The sequence below is a fragment of the Perca flavescens genome, chromosome 8 (assembly GCF_004354835.1).
Source record: "Perca flavescens isolate YP-PL-M2 chromosome 8, PFLA_1.0, whole genome shotgun sequence".
Taxonomy (NCBI): domain Eukaryota; kingdom Metazoa; phylum Chordata; class Actinopteri; order Perciformes; family Percidae; genus Perca; species Perca flavescens.
In genome coordinates this window covers 19,093,453-19,119,256 of record NC_041338.1, presented here as the reverse complement: position 1 = coordinate 19,119,256, position 25,804 = coordinate 19,093,453, and the positions used below count along the sequence as shown (strand labels likewise).

Here is a 25,804-nt window from a genome sequence, read left to right as displayed (position 1 = left end):
AGCCATGAGGTGGGCGGGGCAAGGGAGACGAAGAAGGACCTTGAATGTAGCATTAACTATGTTTCTTACCAGCGGGGGATAATGGAAAACAAGCCAACCTTAAATTTATAATTTATAAATAATAATAGCCTAATAATACTGCTACTACTACTAATAATAAACAACAGTGGATTGAATAAACATATACTCAATCAGTGTGTACTTTTTCACCAATTGACAAACACTTGTGGTTTTATCATAAACATTTTTTGCATCAGATTAAGCTAATTTAATCTCTAGGTCATATTTTCTTCTTTTCTTTATTTTCTTGCCACAAATAATTTCGCAAAAAAACAAAAATGGAAGTGATATTGACCATGTAAAAGTAAAATTTCTGTTTAACTAACTTCCAAAACAACGTTTAAATTCTCAAGTTCTCAAGACTTAGTTATTCTTCTCAAGAATAATAATCGATTAATTTGTTGATCAACAGAAAAATAATAATAAATAAAGTATTTTATTGAGCAAAATGCCAAGCATTCCTCTGGTTTCCGTTCCATAAATGTTTTATATAATTGCAAATCAAATATATTGGGTTTTGGAGAAAACAAGCAATTTGAAGGACATCACCTTGAACTTGTGATGGGCATTATTTACTATTTCCTGACATTTTACAGACCAACTTGTTGATCGATTTATAAAAAAAATAAAACAATAGCTGGATTAACTGATAGTATAAATAATTGCAATTGTGGTTTGTTAATATGCAAAGAGAACTTTTAAAAATGAGTTATAAATATAACCGTCATATTATATTAGTTGTAGTTTCTAGAATGAAGATGGTAGCCTACTAAAGGAGTTTATAAGCATTTACTTGTACTGCTTGAGGAGCAGCACTGGGTGGTTTCATAATCATAACATGATATACCATTAATTTATGCACATACTACATCTGTTTATTGCAATCCTCATACAGTATTTATTCCAGTAGGATCTACTCTACCAGCACTCTTGCATTACTTGGAGGCCTACAGCACAGTAACAACCAGACCATGACCATGACCATGTACACACAGATACAACAATTTGACCTGTATACTTGCATTTGAATAGCAGCTAAATTTTTTATGTTACTTACCATTGTTTAGCTTTGTTGTCGTTGTTATATCTTATTCTGCATCATGTTTGTTCACTGCTTTGTATATTTAGAGCTACTCATTCCTTGTATGTATTGACACACTTAGCCAATTAATTAGATTGTGATTCAGATTGTGATTCTGATAATTCAGCTGCCATGTGACCCGGCCATCAGTCAGGAGCTGAGCTCCTCGGACCCTACAGCTCTGTCCTTCATGAGCATATCATCGCCTCAGTGCAGCCATCCATTCCACTTTAATCAACATACCTGTCAGTCACATGAAATATGCCTGACATCACTGCTGTCGTGTCTTCATGAAGTAAGGGTGGAGAGGCAGTGGTGTAGTCTACGTGATATGCAGGTATACACAGTATACCCACTAAGAAAGCTCCAGGATTGCCATATACCCACCTAAAAATGTGCAATGGCACGTAACAACATACTTTCCATTATAATTTTGATATTTTTTGAATATTGATTTTTCAGAATACCGGAAATGAAGTCTTTGACGCTCAAAATATTCCTGGGGGAGGACAACCAGACCCCTCACTATTTTTTTAAAACTTTCAAATATTAACAAATATTTGGAAGCCCCCCTGCGTTGACTCTGAGGACCCCCTGTTGAAGATCTCTGCATTAGACTACACCACTGTGGAGAAGGCATTTGAAATGGTTTATTATGGACGAGAAGACAATCTTACCACAAGGGCTATTCAGTAGCTGTTCTGGAGCTTTTAGTTGTATACAATTAATCTTACCTTGGAAGCGAACATGGACGATTCAACAACAACCAGACAAACTCTGATTGTGTGATCAAAAGCTTAAAAACAGGACTGTCCAAGGTCGAGAAGGAACTCAACTTGGATGAGTTTTTACAAGTCATTAATTTGCTCCATTAAATCCATTAAAGATGCTTTAAACATTTCTTATGTAATTTCAACAACTGGTTAAATGAGGCTGATGGATTAAATCCATCCATATTGATTTTCCCTGAAGCTAGCAAACTTTGAGTGCTCAAAGAACTAAAGCAGTTATCTTGACCGAGTACAGACAAGTGTAACCAGGGACACATGTATGTACTGGTAGCTGCACTGAAATACTTTATTATGATTGAGTTATTTTATCTGTGACAATTTCGGTGAGATTTATTAAGGACACAACACCTAAATGTAATTTTTCAAATTTATTACCACAAAAAGTTCATTTCAGTTTTTAATAAACATGTAATGTAATTTGTTTTTGTATCACTAATTTGTTTTGTAATTTGATGAAAAGCATGCCAGTAGGTGGACTATGTAGTTTTTGAAAAACCTTGTTCTTCCTTTTAAAAATTTAAAGTTGAATTCAAAAGTAATCAACGCACTGTAGCTTAGCCAACTTTGACTGGTATGACCAGTATGTAAGCAAACTTTAGCTAGATGTTGTGCATTATTGCCACTGTTACACTACATTTTTTAATTCACCATCATCTCTCAATTGCCGGTTATTTGACCAATGTTCAGGAAATGTTACATTGTTGTTGTTACAACAAGAATGCTAAAGTGTTCAGAATGTATCAATGAAAGTGGACTTGTGATAAAAGTATGAGTCAATGGGAGACACAGAGAGGGAAAAAAAGATTTAACAAGAAGCAGGAGAGCAGCTGTAACCAGTTAGTGAAGGAAGTAGGAGAGTACAGTAATTTAAACAAATGTGACATACTTTATGGCATTATTAAAAACATCTCATATCTCAGTTTATTCATGTACTGTATAGCAATTCTCCACTGATTGGATGACATGAATATGGGTCATCTATAGATGGCTTTATAGGCCTTTTTGTTTTCAAATTTAGACTTAATGCTCTCAATGCTGATTATCATTTTCTGTTTAAACCTTCAGGAAAGGCGGGTAGAACAGAAAAAGGAAGGGTACAGATAAAAAAGCATAAGTTAAAAAGTCAGAATGAAATGTATTTCCTTTTTGTGTCAAAAGATGTATGCTTGGTAACTAATCAAAGTTACTTCTGGCTCTTGTAGCTATACTTTAAAAATCTGTTAATTGTAAGGTCAATGGCCGTTGTGTAGCTTACTTGGAGAAAAAATGTCTTTAAAGGTTTTCCCCAAAGGACATAGCTTTATTTTTGGGGTAGATTTCTCAAAATATTTATACAGAATTTGCATACATGCCCGTGGTCTTTTGTTAGGGGTTAGATTTTTCTATTGCAGTGTTTATAACAACTTTCTAACTAAGTGCTTAGAGAGAATCTCGTGGATTATTCCAGTTTTCAGGTTATACCTGATATTGTTCTATGTCTTTGTCTTTAATGTCTATTAATGCCAACAGTCTTAAAAATAGTGTGAAACCCAAGGCCCTGTTTTTGTTTACAAAGAAAAATAATATTCAAGAATGTCACTCAACAGCCAATGAGTTACATTTTTGGAGGTCACAGTGGGGAGACGACATCTGGTTAGCACATGGATCAGAACACTCAGCTGGTGTAGGAATCTTTAGGTACAATTTTAATGGGAATATTCATCATAAACAATATCTCACAATATCTATCATCAGTTTGATTCATTCATTCATAGACATATAAAGCCTTTGATACTGTAAAGCATATAGTCTTTCATTTGATGTGTTAGATTTTTTTGGTTTTGGTCAATACTTCAAAAGAGCAATACAAACTTTTTATAGTGACTGCTGCAATAGTTAAAATGTTGCAAACTAGTTGATGATACATGGGGGGGGGGGGGACCTTATTTTTTAAGATTTGGTCTAATGTTATAAATATTTATAGCCTACTAAAGAGGCTTAAGGGCTAACGTTACATCGCTTTTGCTTTAATATTCACATATTTATAACTATAAATGGTGCAGTTCTCTGTGTCTTTGCAATAGTTTGTGGTAAGTTACTTGTGACTTATTATCTAGCTATTCATAGTTCAATCTGTCTTTATCTTTTGTCTCTCTTAATGCTGGGGGTTAAGGAAAAATAGGAAGCGCAAAGCCTTATTCTTGTTTGCAAAGCATTATATATAATAGATTTTGTGTTTTTCTTAATTCTACAGCTGATGAGGTTAATTTGTGGCGGTCACATGGGTCGGTACATTCAGCAGATGTGGGAACATTGAAAAACAACTTTACAGGTAATATTCACATATTGATGTAAAAGATCACTATATATGTCAAGTAATTAAATTCAATAAGGTTGTTTTAATTATCACTAATATGGATATACTACGGAAAACGAAGACTTGCTTGACAAGACCAAGGAGATGATGAGCGATACAAGGAAATGGAGGAAGGTGCAGCACACACCACTATACATTGGTGGGGACAGAGGTGGAGCGAGTGAAAACCTTTAAATTCCTCGGAACAAACATCAGCGAGGATCTCAAAACTGCCACCAGCTCCTTTAGAAAGCTCAGCAGAGACTGTACTTCCTAAGGAGGCTGAGGAAATTTGGCATGTCAACCAAAATCCTCAGAAACTTCTACAGATGTACAGTGGACAGTGTCATCAGCAGCTCCATCACAGTGTGGTATGGAGACGGCAGTGCTCGGGAACGGAAGACTGTCCAATGTGTTATAAAAACTGCACAACTCATCTGTGGAGCAGCCTTCCCATCACTACAGGACATGTACATCACCAGGGTCATCAGATAGAGTATACACTTGGTCTAATAATACCAGATCCTTCCAATCCAGAATTGATTATTGGTTAGTTTCCAAAAACCTTACAGAGAATGCAACAGCACAAATTTGGCTACTCCTTTACAGATCACAAAGCTATTCATAGTCATATCTCTCTGTTCCCCTCCTCTTGTCGTGTCCATACTTCATACTGGAAGTTAAATAGTTGAGTTTTACAACATGAATGAATGGTGAATAGTTCCTGTACTATGTTAAAGCGCTTTGAGTGGTTGTAAAGACTAGAAAAGCATTTTATAAAAACAGTCCATTTACATTTAAAGAAATTAATTCAGCAATACTGTAATTGAAGCTAAAACTGAGAACAAATATTAGGTCGAATGGGAACTTATGAAATTTGAAATTTCAGTTCAGATCAAGCCAAGGAGGAGAGATGAAATTTATGTAATATCTATCATAACCTCTCTTTCCCAAAAGCCGCCTGAGAGTCTTTCAATGAGTGAAAAATAAACTCTTGATACTGAGAAAAGAGTGCAACGTCTTTCTTAAACTCAATCAGGGTTAATCCCATTAATACTGTAGACCAAGAGTCTTGTGATGCTCCGTTGACTTACCATGAGATTATTGACTTCATCAATACCCTTAAACATAACAAATCCCTCTGGGGTACAAAAGGCACAGCAATTTTATCACGTTAATAACTTCCCTGTTGTTGGACTGTACATTCAAAAATAAGACCATACATTCTGTAATACGAACCAAGACCTTATGAGTCTCCCAAATTAACAAAGAAATTTGTGTACAAAAGTTACATGAATGATTACAAGCATAAAATAAATGAGACAAGGACTCAATCTCCTCTTTGCAGAAGTAACATACAGGGGAAACATCATGTCTAAATTTATGAATAATTCATTGCATGGACAATATCTGTGTAAAATTTTAATATTGAGTTTCTTTAACCTTATTGGGGACAAAACAATCTACTGAATTCAGTCCAAACATTCCTGGTAATGTCAGGAAACATTACTTTTCAATGATAAAAGGAAATTGGACCCTAACTCTCAATAGAAGTAATAACACTTCTGATATGAGCATTGTTACAAGAACGTTCCTTGAGAGCCTTTCCACCCAGCCCCAATTTGAATCATCCAAACAAAAGGTTCATATGACAATTACTCTTTAATGAGAGTCAGCAAATTAGTGGATATACTTTTAAGTACTCTGGAATGTTGAGTTCGAGAAATGTCCAATCCTCTGTGATGGATAAACTCTTCATAGGTAGATAGGTCCCCCCCCTCTCATTTAGAAGTTCACAAATGAACACAACACATTGGTCATAACAGTCCTTAAGAAATAGGGTATTATTTCTGTGTACATTTTAATTGTTCCATAAAACACAGAAGTTGTGCTTACATGCTGATATACCATCACCCAGAACACTGTTTTCATATGGTGCTAGAGACTGGGTACAAACATCTACGTCACCAAATGAAATCAGTTTCTGAGTGCAGTCTTCTGATTTTATAGACAGTACATTGTGCTTAAACATTCAATACAAGACAAGTTGGATACAGAAAAAGACATCCTTTGATATTGTGTTATAGTGTATGGACTGGTAAGCCTCGTGCTGCTAGTTGGATGCAGTCAAATATAGCTGTTGTTTGTAGAGGGAGGCTGCCTCTCGCTGCACGATGGCCCATTGATTCTACAAACGAACAGCAGAGGGTGTGGTTACATTGAAAACCAGAGCCAAATAAAAAAAAACAGAGCTAACACAGTGAACAAGTTGACCTCATAAAGTTCAAAGGGATGTTTTTGTAGATACAAGCTTGGAGGAAACCCCTGTTACTCCACCTAAAGTGACTAACACTACTTCTGAGATGATATTTTAACGTTAATAAGGGTGTTTTTAAAGGAGTACTTTGACATTTTGGAAAAATACCATGCTTTGAATAATATGAGGAGATTGATACCACTCTCATGTTTGTATGTTAAATATGACATAGCCAGCCAGCAGCTGTTAGCTTAGTTTAGCATTAAGACTGGAAACAGCTAACCTGTCTCTGTCTGAGGTAGCAACTTCACTGCACCAAAGCTCACTGATGAACATGTAGTTTAATTCGAACAGAAATCAAAGTGTAAAATCGAGATTGTGGTTTGGGGGGATGTGTTCCAGTGTTTGAATTGGACCAAAAAAGGTGCCAGTATTCTAATTCAGTAGTTGTATGACATCATCATCGCATGTGTCTTTGATGTATTAATACGGATGTCTTGGTAAAATATCACTTCAAATGTATTTTTGTATGCATTTCATTACATACATTAAGGGCCATGTCATTTTTACACTTCCGGGTTTGAACAGAGGGGTATATAAGTTAATTAGCTTTAGAGGTGCTGGAAAACAAGCTAGCTGTCCCTGTATCTAGTCTTTATGCTAAGGTAAGCAGCTTTTGGCTGTAGCTTCATGTTTAATAGACAGAAATAAAAGGGGTATTGATCTTCCCCGTTAACTCTTGGAAAAAAAGGCAAACAAGCAGGTTTCCCAAACACTCAAGCTATTCCTTTGAGAGTAGAAGGTGCTGGAGAAAAGGGCAAACTGAGTATGAATTGATGCAGAAGCAGGGTGGACACCTAAGTGCTTCCCCTCTCATGTCGGGACATATATCATCATCTTACAAGGACAAATCGTCCAATCAGTCAGGTTAGCATATAAGGTTAAATACAAAAGGACGTAAAAGGTGTTAAGACATTGATGGCATATATACATTACTGCCTTAATATGAAAAAAAAAAAAAATAGAAACGTGACAGAAAAAAACAGGCATTGCAAAGAAACAGCAGCAGAAAGCGAGAAATGGATAAAAACATGCTTTATGATTGAATAATCAGGTCTGAACTATTGAAATACTGTTGACATTAAATTTGCAACATAAAGGTATCAAGTCTAACAGGTCTAATAATAATGCTATGACTCATGTTTGTTCCCAGATGGCTTCATTCGAACAGGAGCTGAAGGGGTTCATCACACCTCCTCTTTATCTTCCTTCCTACTATGTTCATGGGCCAAATCTAAATAAATATAAAAACAACATGCAGAGACAAGAAGATACAGGATGAACCATGGTTTGATTCAAAGAGATTTGTTGCAGTACAATACTGTATTTGCCACGTCACACTAAAACAACCCTGGATGAGTTAACTGAAAGGAAATTAAATTCTACCCTCCTCTGGGTTTTATGGTAAATGCTCTGCATCACCAAACTGGGACGATGACTGAGCCACAGCTAATTGAGAGAGAGCCCAGGAGGCATCCAGAGTTATCAATGTATCTTCCCAATATTTTTGTCTGGAGTCCACAAGTGGGAGGAGCAGTTGTCAGTGGAGACTTTTGGAGGTGGAAGATATGATGTTTGTAACGTATCGTTCCCCTGAGCTCTTCCTGAAGGTGGTGTGCCTCTCGTTGCAGCTTCATGATCTTATTGGACTGAATGCTCTTCAGCATGCTTAAGTGAGTTCACGCCTAGGGCAAGCAGAGCAATTATCCTTCATGGCGGAAGGTATAACCCCATGAATATGTGCAATCATGTGCTCGTGAGGCAGCGAGATGAGGAAGGGGAGGGGAGGAAGGAGTGAATCTAGGAGAAAGGTTTCCTATTCATCATGACTTGAACATGGATGCTTGTTGACCTAAGCAAGGCAGAATTGACATTTAAGTTCCTGATGCATTAGAACAGTTTAAAGTTCAGCACGTGAAGGAAACATGGGTCTGGTGGATCATTCTGAGATGATCTACTATCAATAAACGTGAAATGTAGACACATATTAGCTAACATTTTGGGAAATACCCTTATTCACTTTTTTGCAGAGAGTTACGTAAGAAGTTCGATATCGCTCTCATATCCGTTAAATATGAAGCTATGGCCAGCAGCTGGTTAGCTTAGCTTAGCTTAGCATAAAGACTGGAAACAGCTAGCCTGGCTCAGTTCGACGCTCTCAAATTAACACATTATATATTGTTTGTTTAATCTATATAAAAAAAATAGTTATAAAGTATTGTAGTAAAGTATAACAAACGACAAGTTGTGGTTTTCAGCTTCATATTGAATGAACAGTAGTATACATTTTCTCATCGAACTTTCGATAAGAAAGCGAATAAGCGAGTTTCTTAAAATCTCTAACTATCGCTTCAAGAGACGTGTGAATCTACAGGACGCTGTTAGGCTCTGGCCATTTGGCCACATGGAGGAAACCCATCCCCAACTGTCTTTAACTATACAACACTGAACTGAAGATTAGTCAATCCACCTTGTTGTCCACGTACAGTCTATGATGTCATCACTTAAACTGAAATGTGAGTCATGCGCCAACACAACAACTTTGCTTCCTTTATGCAAAGCAATCAACCTTGTGACGGATGAGTCATAAGAAATATTTTATGGGCTTTTCTTTTTGAAGAGGCAGCGGCACCAGTCCCCTGATCGTGAAATCATGTATCTGTCTCGGCACGGTGATGGTTATGTATGAAGACGAGTGCGTAAGAGAAGCAGAAACTGAATTACTTTTGTCAAAATATGGTAATAAATTATTTACATATTTGATGTTGGCGGATGAGCAACCAGGGGATTTTAGAGACCTGCCAGACTGCCGTTAATTAGTTTGGACCTTTATTGTCTTACCTGAGATAAGTGACTGTGCAGACAAAGGAAGAATTCATCAAATGCAGGATTTAAATGACTGTACTGAAGCCATATATACTCTGTACATATACACAAACACAAGCACCAGTAGGACGGGATCCAGGTGTGGTCACCTGGCACTCACATATTCAACATTAAGATATGAGAGCAATAAAACAAAAATAAAGACAGAAAGTGCCGAACGGACACAATTATACCCAAGATAATTTAGTATAAAGGAAGGATGTCAAGCCTTGAAAATCAATCTCACAGATTTACTAAATGGCGTCACATTTTTCTGAGCGCAGATTACAGAGAGAAAGTGTTTCTCTGAGAAGAGACAGCAGGGCTACATCTAATACTAGATAGTAATATAGAAGAAACCTCAATGCTGGATCTTCGTCTTTAAAGATCACGGATTAATTTCCTCCCACTATCAACACAAACATGTTCATCTTGTTCATGGCAGAGTTGTTTATTTTTTTCTAGTAAATGCTACTCAAGAAAAATACATTTAAAGCCCAACAAGTTCTTCAAAACATGATAGAAATCAGTCATACAACATGGCTACAGGTGACTGTAGACTGAAATAGATCGAAAGTGAAACTGCTACATAATTTTCCGTAACACCCCACAAAATTATGCAAGTTATGAAACAGTAGGAGTGTAAGTAACAACATCATCTTTGTCTTTATAACACAGAATAACCCAAATAAATGAGCACATACATAAGCACAGCGCGAAACACAAACAATAACCTGTTACAAAAGATCCGTCACCTACCACACAAAGCATTATTTCCTCCCTGAAGGCGTTTTCACACTCGCTGCTCGGTCTAAAGTGTATTATACTGAACATGGTGCTGTAGTCCTCAGGGTTGTCTTCAGGCTGTATGAATATGTGTGTGTCTATGTGTGTGTATGAACACACTGAGCGGCAGAAGAGTTATGAGATGGAGATGCCAGGGAGAGCACAGCCCCCTCTCCTCTCTCTCTTTCTCTCTTTTACAGTCAGCGTGAGCTGTTCATCCAACTGCTCTGCCAGAGTCATTATTGTAACTGTGAGTCAGCATGGGCTCACACACACACACACACACACACACACACACACACACACACACACACACACACACACACACACATACACACGTAGATAAACTGCCCTGTATTAATATTTTCAGTAAGGTATAATGATGTAAACAGTGAATATCTTATTGTTTTGTAAGCCTTAGAAACATGATAAGATAATTAACAATACAGGAAATAAAAGGTGAAGTAGCTTCTTAAGCTTACTCTCTCAAAGACACACACAAACATTACACACCCAGCATGACAAAGCATCTTCTCTCTCAACGCAAACAAGCAATTTACTCCATCGACATGCTGCATCCACATAATGCTCCAGATTTATTTCCTCCATGCTTGTAAGTAACCAGCTTTAAATGCTGTAAAATGAGTAGCATTTTTCCTTGTTTCCCCTCATTTATGATGACTATATTAGACTCCTGACCTCATTTAAATGAGTGCAATAAATTGTGTATATAGACATATTTTTGTTAAACTAAGCTGCAACTTGTATCCAATTATTACCAGAACAACACAGCTTAAAAAAACTCTGTAACTTCCTCCATGAGTAAAAGCAAACACACTGGGGAATTCCCCGTTCGAGGGGGGAAAGGGAAGGATGAAATAGTATCCGTATGGTGATGGCAGGTGAGAGGGCACGACTCACAGAGCAGGAATCTCACCCTGCATTCCTCTGGTGTTACGGGAAATGGAATAATTGTGCCTCTGTCAAACACTAAACACTCATACACATACATATTATCCCAGCCCCCCATCACCCAGACGCACATGCTTCCTTTCCCAGTATCCGTTCCTATATGGTGAGCAAGCTGACCACACGATGAGTTACTCCCTCTCCTCCTTTCATCTGTCCATCCTGAAGATGCCAAAGGAAGTGGCTATGAGGGCTGAGTCACACCCCCAAACCCCCCTACTTTTTGATCCTGCTGTCAGTCATCCAGCTTCTTCATCTTCATTCTACAGCGTTGTGTACCTGCTACTTGTCTCTCCTCCTCTGTCCTCCCACCCTCCTCTCTTTCACTTTGATGCAACCTTCCAGCTGTGTGTGAATCCACAGCCGCAGCATTGCAAGGAATGCCTCTCTACATGTCCACAGTGCAGCCAGCCTCCACCCACTACCCAACATCCTGACCATCCTCGCCCAATCCTTCACCCAAGGTCAGCTCTGCTATAAAAACCCAAAGAGACTGAAACTATCTGTTCTTTCTTCACTCTAATGCACCTTCTTCTTCTTCTCTGTTTGTGTAACACTGACAACCAGCATATAGACATGAGCTATATTGACTCTGCTGAACTGTCAAAAGCTTAGTTTAACTTCACAGTCAGTTAAAGGAACATGGTGACTTATTGGGACTTTAGCTTATTCACCGTATCCCCCAGAGTTAGATAAATCCATACATACCCTTCTCATCTCCGTGCGTGTTGTAACTCTGTCCGACCGCCCCACCGGTAGCTTAGCCTGGCACAGATCCTGGAGGTAACCGGTTCCAATAGCCTACTGCTCCGAATAAGTGACAAAATAAGGCCAACATGTTTCTATTTACATGTTGTGATTTGTATAGTCACAGCGTGTACAAATAACAAGGTCACATTAACACAGCCATCTTCTAACCATATATAAACTGGGAACTATATTCTCAGAAAGGCGAAGCATTGCTACTCTCTGCTCGGGGCTTCTCAGGTGCTGCAAGCATATCACTCCGCCCAAGTAGCACTGCTTTGCCTTTCTGAGAATATGGTTCCCAGTTTATATACGGTTTACCTCCAGGATCTGTGCCAGGCTAAGCTACCGGTGGGACCATCGGACAGAGTTACAACACGCACGGAGATGAGAAGGGTATGTATGGACTTGTCTAACTCTGGGCGTTACGGTGAATAAGCTAAAGTCCCAATAAGTCGGCGTGTTCCTTTAAGAAGTCTACAACCAGTGGCTGGTTAGCTTAGCTTAGCTTAGCACAAATACATTCAACAAAGGGACTAGCTCTGTCCAAAGGTAACAAAGTCCTGGTTACTGTATGTCCATGTGCATAACAAATGCATTTTCTTGCACCTACTGTGTAAATGACCTGTGCCCTGTGGGATTGTTGGGGTAGTAATACGTCACACTCTCCATTCGAGAAAGAGAAACAAGAGACAAGAGAAATTCACAAAACAACAAGCAGCGTTATGAAACACTACTCAAGTCGTCTGCAGGCTTCAGATGCGTCCTAGGTAACAGTCACTATAGCACCACCAAAGAAAGGACAGGATTGCATAACGACAAACTCAATGCCTTTGAAAAGTAGCTAAATGCAGCAGATATAAACCTGCATACGGTACATACAGTACTGGTGATACTGTAAATAATCTGATGTTTGGATCTTTATGTTTCAGTACCCAAAGTAATAATTAATATAATGTACGTGCAGCCCTGCAGCTTCATAGAATTGTTTTGTTGTTTCAGCAAAGCCAAATGCACACCTCCCACACCAACAGCTGAAGAGATGAAAAGTTTCCTTTCAAAGAAGCAATGTGACTTAATTTTGTAATATGTATGTGATAATAAGTTGTGATGTGATGCCAGCCATTAAGTATTTTTTATGTAAGAGTAACGTGAGTTATTTTGTGGTATTTCTCAAAACAGTGTTGAGGGTGATAAAGTTACAGGAATGAGTCTGGGCACCCACACGTCTCATTTTCTTGTTATTATTTTATGTTGTCCTTCTAAATACATTTAATCAATTTACCTAAATTCACTCATCTTCCATTTCCAAAGATGTCCTTGGTCCTTTAGAGAAATGCTGCACTTTCTCTCATTTTACCCAAACAATAGGCTATCGATGTATATCAGACTGTTAACATCTCAAAGACAAAAATACCCCACCCAAATCACTATCAATTTCTTTGTTTTTATCCAATACTGAGGCACAATTGTTCCCAGTAAAAGCTTGCTGCATATAGCTGTGAGGCTACAAGGACACAGTGCTTAGTTCATTTTAGTTACCAACTGTTAGAACTCAGAATGTTAAGGTTGTATTGATTTAAAACACTCAGCTCACTCAGATGCAAAAAAGATGTAATTCAAATCTGTTTTAGCTGAGAAAAATGGCAGATTTAGCTTCTGAACAATTTCTCACTGAAAGAGAAGAAAGATATCTTTTGAAACTTGTTTACAAGTCAGCAAATGAAACTGCAGGTATGCTATCCTCTGCACATTTTACAGACAATGCAAACTCGTTGGGTGATGTTGTGTCATGAAAATGTGTTACATTTTAACACAACACTAGGCAAATGAATTTTCTTTGTTTTCGTAAACTCAAAGGTGGTTATTATGTACGACCAAAGCGAAGGATCATCAAGATGGAAGTGTCTAACCTCAGATCATCTGATCTGACTCGTGATCAGATAAAAGCCTTGGCTGTCTGCTTACCTTCACTCCAATGTGGGCCTAGAACAGATGATGAGCATTTTGACCAAAAGTGGTGCAAGGAAAGGTTACATGTGCACCAATTCAGCTCAACTTCCGAACTGAACATAATTCCACCCTCAGCACTAACAGCTGAAGTAGCGAGGAGGAAGGGGAGGCCTCAGCAGCCAGACAGCAGCCAGTTACAGCTGGTGACCCCAGTCCACCCAGAGCAGATCGACATACAGGCCCTGGCCAACACCCAGAATCACTTCAACTTCATGGAGTTTGAGGGGAGGAAGTTTGTGAGAGTCACCTCCTCAGTTCACTCACCTGATGGACGACAGCGTCCAAGGAAATGGAGAGTTTCTGACTACAACCTGAAGGGTCAGATGATCCTGTCTGTGATCTGCACCATTACCATGGATGTCCAAATATCCAACAGTGAAGAGAGACGGCATTCAGAGCAGGAAGAGAGCAGGGTCACCACCTGAGCAACAGAGGAGACAGAACATTTATTTGCAGTTATTATTAAACCTGCATTACTGCAAGCGATTGTTTTTGGGCCACTTGGGGGCAGCATAAACACAACATTGACATATAAATAAAGTAAATGGTAAACATGTAAGCAAACAGTCACCTATTTACACAGCCAGCAGACATGGAGCAACATTATCATTCAGTCATGTTTTTATCCATCTGATGAAGGTAATTTTATTATTCGCTCTCCTTGTGGTTTTGTTGTTGCCTTCATCAACTCCTAGGGAAATATATAATTATATCAGAGCTCTTGAGAGTGAACTACAAGTTGAGCGTGTAAATTAATACAATGATATTTTTTACTGCAAGTGAAAATTATCTGTGGTGTTATCACTATCAGAGACACCTTTCACAATATAAATACTCAGTTCATCCATTATTAATATGAGACTAAGAGGCTACAGCCATGCTAGCAGCTCTAGGCTGTACTTGAGCTAAATGCTAATGTCATCATGCTAACATGCCCACAATGCTATGTTTAGCAGGCACATTTAGCATCTTAGTTTTTACATGTTAGCATGCTAACATTAGCCAATTAGCATTAAACACAGTACAGCTGAGACTGATGGGAATGCCATTAGTTTTGCAGGTATTTGATCATAAACCAAAGTATTGGAAAAGATTTTTTTTACCTGATGATGGTGCTATTTGAGACATTTCACTCACAAGCTGAAATGTGGACCTAATGGAACCACCAAAAGTCAGGGGATCATTAGTCTCGCATTGCCAGATCTACTTCCACAGCGCTGCAGAGGGGGATCATCAAATTCAAAGTCTAGATTTCATCCTCTGAGGAACATGAATGTCTGTAGAAATGTCATGGCAATCCATTAAATAGTTGAGATATTTCAGTGCGGGTCATTAGTGGCAGACCAACAGACCAACATTACCATCACAAAAGACGCTAATGTAGCTAAAACTATTGATATTGATTACTATGAGAGCAGCTTTAAGTTTAACACACGCACCAACCACTCTTGTGCATAAACACAAAAAGCCACAGAAGAACACTGGTGAGTTTGGCCGCTGCTTCCTCTTTGGCCAATGAAAGAACTTGACGCAAGGTCAGCAGACCACAGCCTCACCTCTGTTTTACTTTCCTGGCCTTTCTTGTACAGGGAGTGGATGAGGATGTCAGCTGCAAGGATAAAACAAACACTAACATCTGCTTCTATCAAGTCCTTTTGGAAGGCATTGAGATGAAACAAAGTCGTTACATCTGATTGAATGAATTAGATTTGTAAAATGTAAGCTTTGACAAACCAAATTTAGTTAATGCGAGATCAAAGCAACAGAACGAGTCGACTTAATGCAGTATGACTGAAAATAAGAAGGTTAAAACTTGAAGTTTTGACACACAGACACAACTTTACCTCCAAAATGTCAAAAGTTTTGGAACTAAGAGAACCAGCCATGTTTTTAGCTTGACAACCATTCAATACTCCGTTTATTCAGCAAGTTTCCATGGCTGTAGAACTTCCCCAACCTACACAAAGAGAATGTAATTCTTTGATTTAATCTCCTGCATGTAAATTGCCAAAATTTGAGTTTTTACCAAACATCTCTCTCTGGATGTCTGCACCCACACAAAGCCACACATACATGCAAACGCTCACTTCCTCTTCATATCGACCAGGACATGGTGTTCCTAAAATTAGATGAGACAAACACTCACATGCTAACAGACACATCATTTCTCAATTTAGCTGCAATGTAACTAACGACACTCACTTAAGTATCCTTTTAAGCACTTGTATTTTACTTTTTGTATTTAAATTTTATACTGTTTTATGTTTTTACTCATTTATCTTTCCATGGCAAATATTGTGACTTATAAAACATGATCACTTAAGCTTACTTGAAGATTAAACTTTCTAAAAAATATATAGATGTATTATTCTGCATAAATAAGAACTATCCAATAATATAACACTCACAAGGGGCCATTCTGCACAATGATCACTTTGTAATGGAATACTTTGTAGTGTGGAATTGTGTCATCCACATAATGCGAATACTAATGTGAATACAGACAACATTTTGTACCGCTGTTGCCAAGACTCTTATTTACAGGCAAAATAAATTTAGAAGCCACTGAACTCAACCATCTGTTTGAAGAATGGTGAAAGTCTTACAACAGGGAATGGCATCTTTCCTTTCGTCATGGACAGATGAGGAAGGTAAAGTTAATAGAAGCAGCCTGTAGTTGCAGGTGGAGGGACCTCTACTGGTGATGTTGTTGTTATCAGAGTGTCCTGTCTAATGTTGAGCTCCTGCAGCATTTGAAACTGAGGAATAAGACAAATTTACTCCTACTTACAGCAAAGTGTAAGAGTACATTTAAGATAAACTCTCAAGTGATTAATCACATGAATGTTCAGAGCCAATCAGACAGTGTTCCAGTTCCATACTATTAATTATATACAGTATACTATCAAATGTCTTAGTATATTGATTTTTGTAGTTTGTACAAAACAATTCAACATACGTACCTGTTTCATACCAACAGGAAATTATAAATGTACCTCCCTGTACTAAATCACATTGGATTTACAAAGCAGGACTGTCCCAAAACGTCATTATAATATTCCTCAAGTATTCCTGCAAGTAGAGGTTTTCAGTGACTTTGTCATGATTTATAGCATGTGGCATCACTATTTGTCATGGGTATAATACATTATACATTATTATATATTATATATATCACTACGTCATTTTTTTGCAATCAGCAACAAAAGATGTTAAGTTGTGTTTTTAACCACCAATTAATAAAAAAATAAATAAAAACGTACTAAATAATTTGACTTTATCTACATCTACCAGAGGGCAGCATCTACCAAAATATTGATAGGTGTTTACCTATCAATATTTTCTCAAACTGCAAAATATAAAAGCCATTATGTGATTTCACAACAAATTTATTGAGGTTTGATTAAATGTTTTTGCATGCACCAGAAATAATGTATATACAGTACAATAACCTCAAACATGTACAGGTCTTTGTTACTTCACACTCTGTTAAACAGTTCTTTCATGCATCTGCAATCTTATATTTAGCTTTCATAACTTCAAGGCACACATACATAATGATTTACCAGGATCTCCTTCAGTATATATAGATCTCATACAAACACCTTACTTGGTTTCACAAGTTTAACCTTTCTGCTCCTTTGTTGTGTTTTATCTCATTTACAAAGACAAGAACTTGATTTTTCCATCAGTTATTGTGGCACAATTGGTTTCAAAATGATCTGAAGAACCAGAGAGGTTGCAAACATGACATTACCAGTACGAGACCAGACTACTGGCCTGGCTACAGCATGTGCTACTTCTTCCAGATACATGTAAAGGCTGGAGTTGATTCTCCTGTAACTTTGTTGAATTCTGTCCATCAACTTGTCTTTGCTGCAGCAGTAAAGCTTTAAGATGTTGTCATCCTCATCAAGTGGTCCACATTAACCTCTAGTGCTCAATTTATTCTGTAGACGGAGAAGAGAAGAGGCTTAAAATGTTACCAACAATACATCACAATTAGTGACAGAGATAACTAAGACAAATAATTCTAGATGTTCAAAAGAAGAAATCTGTTTTATATTATTATATCGGAGTCATACCTTCTTGGCGTTGTCCACACACTGCATGTAGGCCGAGGCGATAATTGAGCACGACAGAGTCTTTCCTGTGTTCTCCTTGTAGCATTTTAAAATCTGACTCTGCAAGTCACCACACACTGGCTGGATATTGAAACGCCTGCGAGAGACATGCAAATATCCAACATGTTGGTTTGGTAGTTCATACCATATTTGTGAAACATGAGCCTTTTATCATTTATAAACATATCTCTATAATGAATGTCAAGTCCTTTTGTCCTTGTACCATGCGTCTCAGCAACCTTACTAACTTAACCTCATAATGTGCATTAGTGAATGTAAAAGGTCCTGTTTGTGCATGTTTGCCTGTGTGTAATGTAACAACGCAGTGCAACAATGTTTTGTTAAAAAAAAAAAGTATCTCTTCCTCATCTTCATAAACCATAAAAGTGTTGGATATCATTGAGACTAGATTATTAAGAAAGGCACATTTGCGTATCATTTTTGCATTTAAGCAAAAGCAGTGAATCCAAACTTACGCAAAGCGGTTGTGAGTCTCTTCCTTGCCCTTCTCGAAGCTCTCAGCAGTCACTTTGTAAAACTCAGTGCACTGTTGAAAAGGTAAAATCCCCACAAGTTACCATCAAGGTAAAATATGTCAAATATGAAGAGCTTTTTTACTGAAAATATGAGTTGCAGATTCAGGTGATGGTTCTCCTTAGCTTTATCAGTACGAGTGACCCCTTTTATATTGCTTTTTGAGTCATAAATATCGAATGTCATCAAGAGAAACCTAGCTTTAATGTAAGTTAAACCTAAATAGGATGCAGAGATGAGGAATACTCAAAGTGTTGCTCACCTTTGCTTCAAGTTTTGCGATATGTTCCTTGTAGAGAGCGTCTCGTTTCATCAACTCTTTCTCCCTCTCCTCCAGCTGATGAGCCTGTGTGAGTTTAAAAGGTTTATAATGACATCATCACGCCTCGGTTACGACATTTATCGTCTCATATTTTGTAGACCGTAATACCCAGACTTTCGTTATAGAGGCATTTTTGTCTTCTTATTTCTTTGTCTCATCATCACAAGAAATAAAGAGCAGTGAAACACAGCTGTTGTTTTAGGTGCGATTAGAGCAGAAGGAAAGTGAAAAAGTGAGTCATGCACGTATAAATTCTCTCCCGTCTTACCTTCAGCTCCATCCGCTGAAACAACACAAGGGAAGCAAGAAAGACAAAGAGGCACGATAAGAGGAAAGGTTTTCACATGTACAAGAGAGATCCTTACACATGTACAGATCATGCTTTTCTTGTGCTTACATAAAGCTGCACCATGAGCCTTTCGTCGTCAGTCTTCATTCGCTCCTTCATGATGGAGTCGGTCAGGTTCTCCACGTAAGCCGCCTTCTCCCCCTCCAGCGTCTTTTTCACCTGCTCCTCCACCTGAGCCTGAGCGGCTGCTTGGGCCTCTGCTTGAGCCTGAGCCCTCATCTCCTCCAGCCTTCACACAGATCAGAAGTTATAACTTTTTCTAATGGGATGAATGATTAGTCGATTAGTTGATAGACAGAAATGTAATCGATCGCAATGTTGATTACTTTTTGGAAGAGAGTTCCTGCTTTAGTAGTTGGTCTTATATCACTGTAAACTAAATGGGTTTTGGACTGTTGGTCGACATCATCTGGGAAATAAAATTAGCATTTTTCGCTATTTTCTGACATTTCATACACAAAACGATTAATCAATCAATTGATAAAAGTATTTGGCTGGTTAACTGATTCTGCAAATAAGTTGCAGCCCTACAGTTCATGCAGTTTTATCATTTTCCTCTCATACTTTATATTTCCAGGTTTATAATTTGTCAATTATCAATATGTTGTCATTTTAATACTGCACCTGATGCTTGCACCCACAATTGTACTACATTCATATTTGTGTATTTTACTATGTATTAAGGATGCAACTAATGATAATCTTTCCTAATGATTCATGTGCTGATTATTTTCTCAAAAAAATCAATAATTAAATACTATAAAATTTAAGAAAATTGTGAAAATGTCCATTATTGCCATTCCAAAGCTTTTAAATTCCCTGTTTTGTTTAACCAAAAGATATTCAATTCACCACCATAGAGGACAAGGAAAATCAGCAAAAGTCCACATCTGAGAAGTCTGAACCAGTGAATTTAAAACACTTTTAAATGATTAATCAATCAGCTTTACTATGTGTATCAAGCATCTTACTTTATTATCTACAGTTCAGCTGTATTTATTGTATCTCATCAGACAAAGACAGGACACAAACATCTTCCCACATACATAATGATATATGACAGAAACTTAGTAAAACATTGACAATAACGTGTCCTTACTGTCGCTGCAGCTCCTGCCTCTTCTGATTGATCTCCTCCTCCAGACTCATCTGCATCTCCTCTTTGATCTTCTGCCTCAACTCTTCCTCCACCACTTCAGGAGGAACAGGCGGGGCTGTAAACATATTTAATTTGTGAGGGAAAAAAGCACGAGAACTTTAGTTGATTTATCATGGTGATCAGCTCACCTGCTGCAGGTGGGGACGCTGAGGTGACAGCAGGCACTTCGTCCTCAACAACAGGGTGCAGAGACAGGGTTATGGCGGGCTCCTCAGCAGGGGGAGTTGGAGCAGGTAGAGGTGGTGCCGGAGGAGGCTCTACGACGGGTTCACATACAGGTGCACCAGTGGGTCTGATGGCCAGCTCCACACAGTGACAGGATGGCGAGGGCTCTTCAAAAGTGAGCTCTGGAGGGGGAGAGGGTGCCGCAACCGGCTCTGGAAGGGGAGAGGGTGCTGCCACCGGCTCTGGTGGGGGAGAGGGTGCTGCCACCGGCTCTGGTGGGGGAGAGGGTGCTGCCACCGGCTCTGGTGGGGGGAGAGGGTGCCGCAACCGGCTCTGGAAGGGGAAAGGGTGCCGCCACCGGCTCTGGAAGGGGAAAGGGTGCCGCCACTGGCTCTGGAAGGGGAAAGGGTGCCGCCACCGGCTCTGGTGGGGAGAGGGTGCTGCCACCGGCTCTGGTGGGGGAGAGGGTGCCGCCACCGGCTCTGGTGGGGGAGAGGGTGCAGCCACCGGCTCTGGAGGGGGAGAGGGTGCCGCCACCGGCTCTGGAAGGGGAAAGGGTGCCGCCACCGGCTCTGGAAGGGGAAAGGGTGCCGCCACTGGCTCTGGAAGGGGAAAGGGTGCCGCCACCGGCTCTGGTGGGGGAGAGGGTGCTGCCACCGGCTCTGGTGGGGGAGAGGGTGCCGCCACCGGCTCTGGTGGGGGAGAGGGTGCAGCCACCGGCTCTGGAGGGGGAGAGGGTGCCTCTGGAGGGGGAGAGGGTGCTGCCACTGGCTCTGGAGGGGGAGAGGGTGCCGCCAGCTCTGGAGGGGGAGAGGGTGCCTCTGGAGGGGGAGAAGGTGCCGCCACCAGCTCTGGAGGGGGAGAGGGTGCCTCTGGAGGGGGAGAGGGTGCCGCCACCAGCTCTGGAGGGGGAGAGGGTGCCTCTGGAGGGGGAGAGGGTGCCGCTACCGGCTTTGGTGGAGGAGAGGGTGCTGCCACCGGCTCTGGAGAAGGTGGGAGCAGTTCACATGGAGGCGGTGGATCGACAGCTGGAGCCACGACTGGAGGCACTTCTTTTTCAACTGCAGCAGGTGGGACTGCAGGCTCAACAAGAGTTGTCTCCATTTGGGGAGGTAAAACTACAGGACAGGGTGGTGTTATTGGTTCAACTGGTGTAAAATCAACAGTGGGCAGAGGTTGAACGGTTTCCACTGGTGGCGCAGACAAGACAACCACTTCAAGAGGTTGAACAGAGGGAGCTACAGCAGCAGGCTCAATAGTAGTTGGAAGTGTTTCAGATGGCAGAGGTGAAGCTAAAGGTTCAGGTGGAGCTACAGCTGGAGCTACAGCTGATTCTACAGGTGGAGCTACAGCTGATTCTACAGGTGGAGCTAGGACAACAGGTTTGAAGATGTGTTCTGACAGGGATTCTGGTTCTATATGGGGTGGGATAAATGATTCAACAGGAGGTAGAACTACTGGATCCACTACAGCAGGCGGAGGAGGAGGAGATTCAAGCTCCACAGGAGGTGGAGATACAGGGGCTGAGACAACAGTGTCGGTCAGAGGTGGAGGTTTTGGCGGGGCCTCAGGCTCCACAGAAGTAGGAGGCAGGGAGTGAACCTTTACAGCAGGAGGAGGTTCCACTGATGGAGGTGTGGATGGGGCTTCTTGGGGAGGAGGTGGTGGTGGAGCAGGGTCTGAGCCTACAGGGGCGGTTAGAGGTGGAGATTTGGGCTCTACAGGTGGAGGCAGGGAGTGGAACTTTACAGGAGGAGGAGGGACAAGTTTTACAGCAGGAACAGGTTCCACTAATGCAGGTGGTGTCAGAAGAGGTATCAAGTGTTGGACAGAGGGGGGGACTGGAGTGGGTGTTTGGGTTTCAGGTGTTTGTGGAGGAGGACGTCCATTCTGAGAAAGTGGAGGAACGACGACCTTTGAAGACTGTTTCATCCGATGGATCACTTTATCCGACAGCTGAAGAGAAACAAGAAAAATATCTTTAAAGTGCATCCCGTTTCGGTTAATTTTGGTTATTTCTTTTTTTGGGGCGGTAATGGTTCCTTAAGCACTGCTTTTGCAGATTCTTTTTTTTTGCCCAGTTTACAAACCACTCAAAAAAGGGCTTGGTGCAAAAAAAAAAAAAAAGAGGAATTTCAACAAGCTATTTGGTCCACTTGTAGCTTGCTTGTAGTTTTTGGCCTCTTAACAATTAAGCTAAATAAAAAGGATGAATAATTATTTTTAGACCAGCAGCATTTTGCACAGTGATCCTGCAATTTACTAGCAGGCAATTGGTATTTTTTATTTCACTTGTACTTCATGCTTGTACTGTCTTGTGTTTGGAATCTGGCTTCTCTGATTAGGTATTACAAAATACAGCTATTGGACACATGGAAATGTAGACAAAGGGTTGAAAGGTTAAATGTAGTAACATTTTATGGCACCTTTGACATAAAAATCTGAAAATGTTTTTCTCACCATCACTTCAATTATTTCATGATACCTATCTGACAAGCTTCCCCCTGATCTAGTATTCATTATTGTGTGATCCATTCCCTCAACCTTTGAGCAGAAGCCCTTAAAAGTGCTCAAAACAGAGATTGGAACATCTATACAGCTCCATCTGCTGAGGAAGGTCACGTTATAACGGCTAGTGAATGAAGCTTGTACGGAAAAGAACAGTTTTGACAGCCTGATATTATGAGATAAATGGATTATTTAATAATATTATTTAAAGATTAGGAAATAGGCTACTAATAAACTGTGTCATAATTTCAAATATGTTACTCAATATACTACCTCGCATCATTAATATTAATAATAATATTATTATTATTATTATTATTATTATTATTATTATTTAGGCCTATATAAAACGTGTTGGTAAAAGGACAACCCATGTTTTGGCTGCTTGTTAAAAGTTTCCTTGATGTTGCATGAGGTCACCGATAGTGGTCGATAAACAGAAGGTCGCAGGTTAATAATTCCCTAAAAATAACTGGATGAAAGTTCATTCACAGACTTAAAGCTGGTTTAATTTTATTTTAGGCCTACAATAATAGTATTTTTGTTAGGGTAAGGATTTAGAAAAAAAACAAACTTAATTGCATATTCATATGATATAGACTAATTTATTATTTAAGCAGATGTCAAAAGTAGGATTGTTTTTTCGTGTAGTCCCCCTGACAACCGACCATGTTCTTTCTATATTTAGCACCAACAGGGGAGCAGTCTGTAAAGAAAACAAACGTGGGGGCGAGATCACTATTTACGGATTACGTAGGCTAGCTATATGATATCACAGAATCAGAGAACTAAAGATCATCCCGGACAGCAAATGAAAAAGTAACAGTCATGCACTCTGCAGCGACGGTCTCTCTATTGAAAACATGTCTGCACTAATAGTTTTGTTTGAATACTTTCTCCCACTTCAAATCCATGCATTATTCTCCCTGAGCTTTCACTCACCCGAATGCCCTTCACAAAAGTAACTCCTCCGCCTTCACCATCCTCACGAGAGAGGTGACTCGGGCTGTTTCCCCCCATCCACACACACACACACACACACCTGCAGCAGCCGCAGCTACACAGGTTTACTGCCTACTGGAAATATTTAATCCACAACGTGGATCTCAGTGAAATCAACTCGGCTGCAACAATCTGCCCTTCCCACCGCTAACAACAACAGCTGCTGCTATTGGATGCAGCTGAACAACGCCTCACTGGATTGGTCGGCTCACTTTAAAGCCAATGAACTGTAAAGGAACATTTTGTCCCAGCTATAGCATTTATAAAACTAATAAATAATCCATTCTTATTTTTCTTTACCAGTGGTGGAAGTATCACTTAAATGTTGTAGCTGGTAAAGGTGGGGATCATTTGAACTACTTTATTTACTGCTGGGTAGTTTGAGCTATAATAATACATAATTTACAACATACATCATTTGTTGATTTTATTTTGTTTGTATTTATAATTTGAAACGTTACTACAGCTGTCAGACATTTTGTAGTGAAGTAAAAAATACAATATTTACTGTAAAGGAGCGTAAAATACCTCAGAATTATACTTAATTACAATACTGAAGTAAATGTTACTTTCCACCGCTACTTTTAAAACATGCACTTCTTGTTATGCTAAATTATTCAACCTTACAACTACAGAGACTCTATAATCTATTTGTAGCCACGTTGTCATTTTAATTTCAGTGTGCAGGGAGTGTAAAGATTAACTGTACTGTACAATGTGATGTTTCCTGTTAAGAAATACTGGTCTGATACACCTGAGACAGATTGACACAAGGAAAAAAATACAGCAACTAAACAATCTCCATAAATTATCCCTCTGTATATTCAAACCGTTTGATTTCAGCTGCTCCTTGAACATTAATATAGTATTTTGTCCATTCAGCATCACATTATTGTGTTCACTGTAATCCCACTGATGTGTCATGTTTAGAAAATAAATATTACATTACAATAACAATAAACATTACAGACATAAGAAAGTTGCATCATGATTTTGCATTTGTGAATGCTAATGAGGTTTTAATGTTAAAGAATACGGCAGGTGATGTTCTATATTTTTATTATCAAAAATCCCATTAAAGACCAAAACCAACAAAGAATTGATCCCTTTAACAAGTAGCTAAAGCCTGGTAAAGCGTAAAGCTGTAGAACTGCATTAACGTCTGTTAAAGAGTCAATCCTAAATATGTTCTGCTGCTGTAGAAACTCCTGTGTGAGTAATATTTGCTAAAAGCTACAGTTCCCAGCTGTTTCAAGAAATTATTTGACCGTTTTTTTAAAGCTGCAATAACTGATTTTGTTTTACCACTCGGTGGCAGCAGAAGCAAGCTGTGAACACAACTATCTATATTAAGGCTTCAATTATAGATTATTTTCTTTTAATTCACTAACCCTAACCCTATGGACACCTATGGACCTTTTTCACAGCAGACATGTTGACTTGTCATAGTAGGAAAATCACAGTTGAAATTGATAACCTTAACATGGCTCAATTCTATCAAGTGTACCAGTAAGATATTTCAGTGAGTCAGCATGTACAATACCAGGACCTCTCCTAAGTGGAATGCAGCCATTATTAATGGTTTTGAATATGCCTGTGCTTGTCCTACTATGACATGTCAACATGTCTGCCCTGAAAAAGGTCTACTGAATTTAAGTCCATTATTCACTCTCTTTT

At 39.3% G+C, this 25,804-nt stretch overlaps 2 protein-coding genes and 2 long non-coding RNA genes across 4 annotated transcripts; 1 reads left to right on the top strand and 3 right to left on the bottom strand.

Moving 5' to 3' along the window:
- Positions 1–3,596: 3,596 nt before the first annotated feature.
- Positions 3,597–10,422, bottom strand: LOC114560800 (uncharacterized). The gene is made up of 2 exons (XR_003693241.1): positions 10,184–10,422; positions 3,597–7,818 (listed from the first exon to the last, which is right to left on the bottom strand). It is a non-coding gene; the product is annotated as an uncharacterized LOC114560800 (long non-coding RNA).
- Positions 10,423–13,547: 3,125 nt separating this feature from the next.
- LOC114560799 (uncharacterized) lies at positions 13,548–14,487 on the top strand. Its single transcript, XM_028586433.1, has 2 exons — positions 13,548–13,685; positions 13,812–14,487. Exons 1-2 carry the CDS (start codon positions 13,595–13,597, stop codon positions 14,387–14,389), a joined length of 669 nt encoding a protein of 222 aa, XP_028442234.1. The 5' UTR covers positions 13,548–13,594; the 3' UTR covers positions 14,390–14,487.
- On the bottom strand, positions 14,199–15,150 carry LOC114560801 (uncharacterized). Its single transcript, XR_003693242.1, has 3 exons — positions 15,068–15,150; positions 14,536–14,655; positions 14,199–14,385 (listed from the first exon to the last, which is right to left on the bottom strand). It is a non-coding gene; the product is annotated as an uncharacterized LOC114560801 (long non-coding RNA).
- Positions 15,151–17,335: 2,185 nt separating this feature from the next.
- Positions 17,336–24,300, bottom strand: LOC114559895 (extensin). Its single transcript, XM_028584908.1, has 9 exons — positions 24,068–24,300; positions 20,581–22,573; positions 20,393–20,507; positions 19,342–19,522; positions 19,213–19,227; positions 18,885–18,968; positions 18,565–18,635; positions 18,050–18,185; positions 17,336–17,914 (listed from the first exon to the last, which is right to left on the bottom strand). Exons 1-9 carry the CDS (start codon positions 24,143–24,145, stop codon positions 17,891–17,893), a joined length of 2,697 nt encoding a protein of 898 aa, XP_028440709.1. The 5' UTR covers positions 24,146–24,300; the 3' UTR covers positions 17,336–17,890.
- Positions 24,301–25,804: the final 1,504 nt, after the last annotated feature.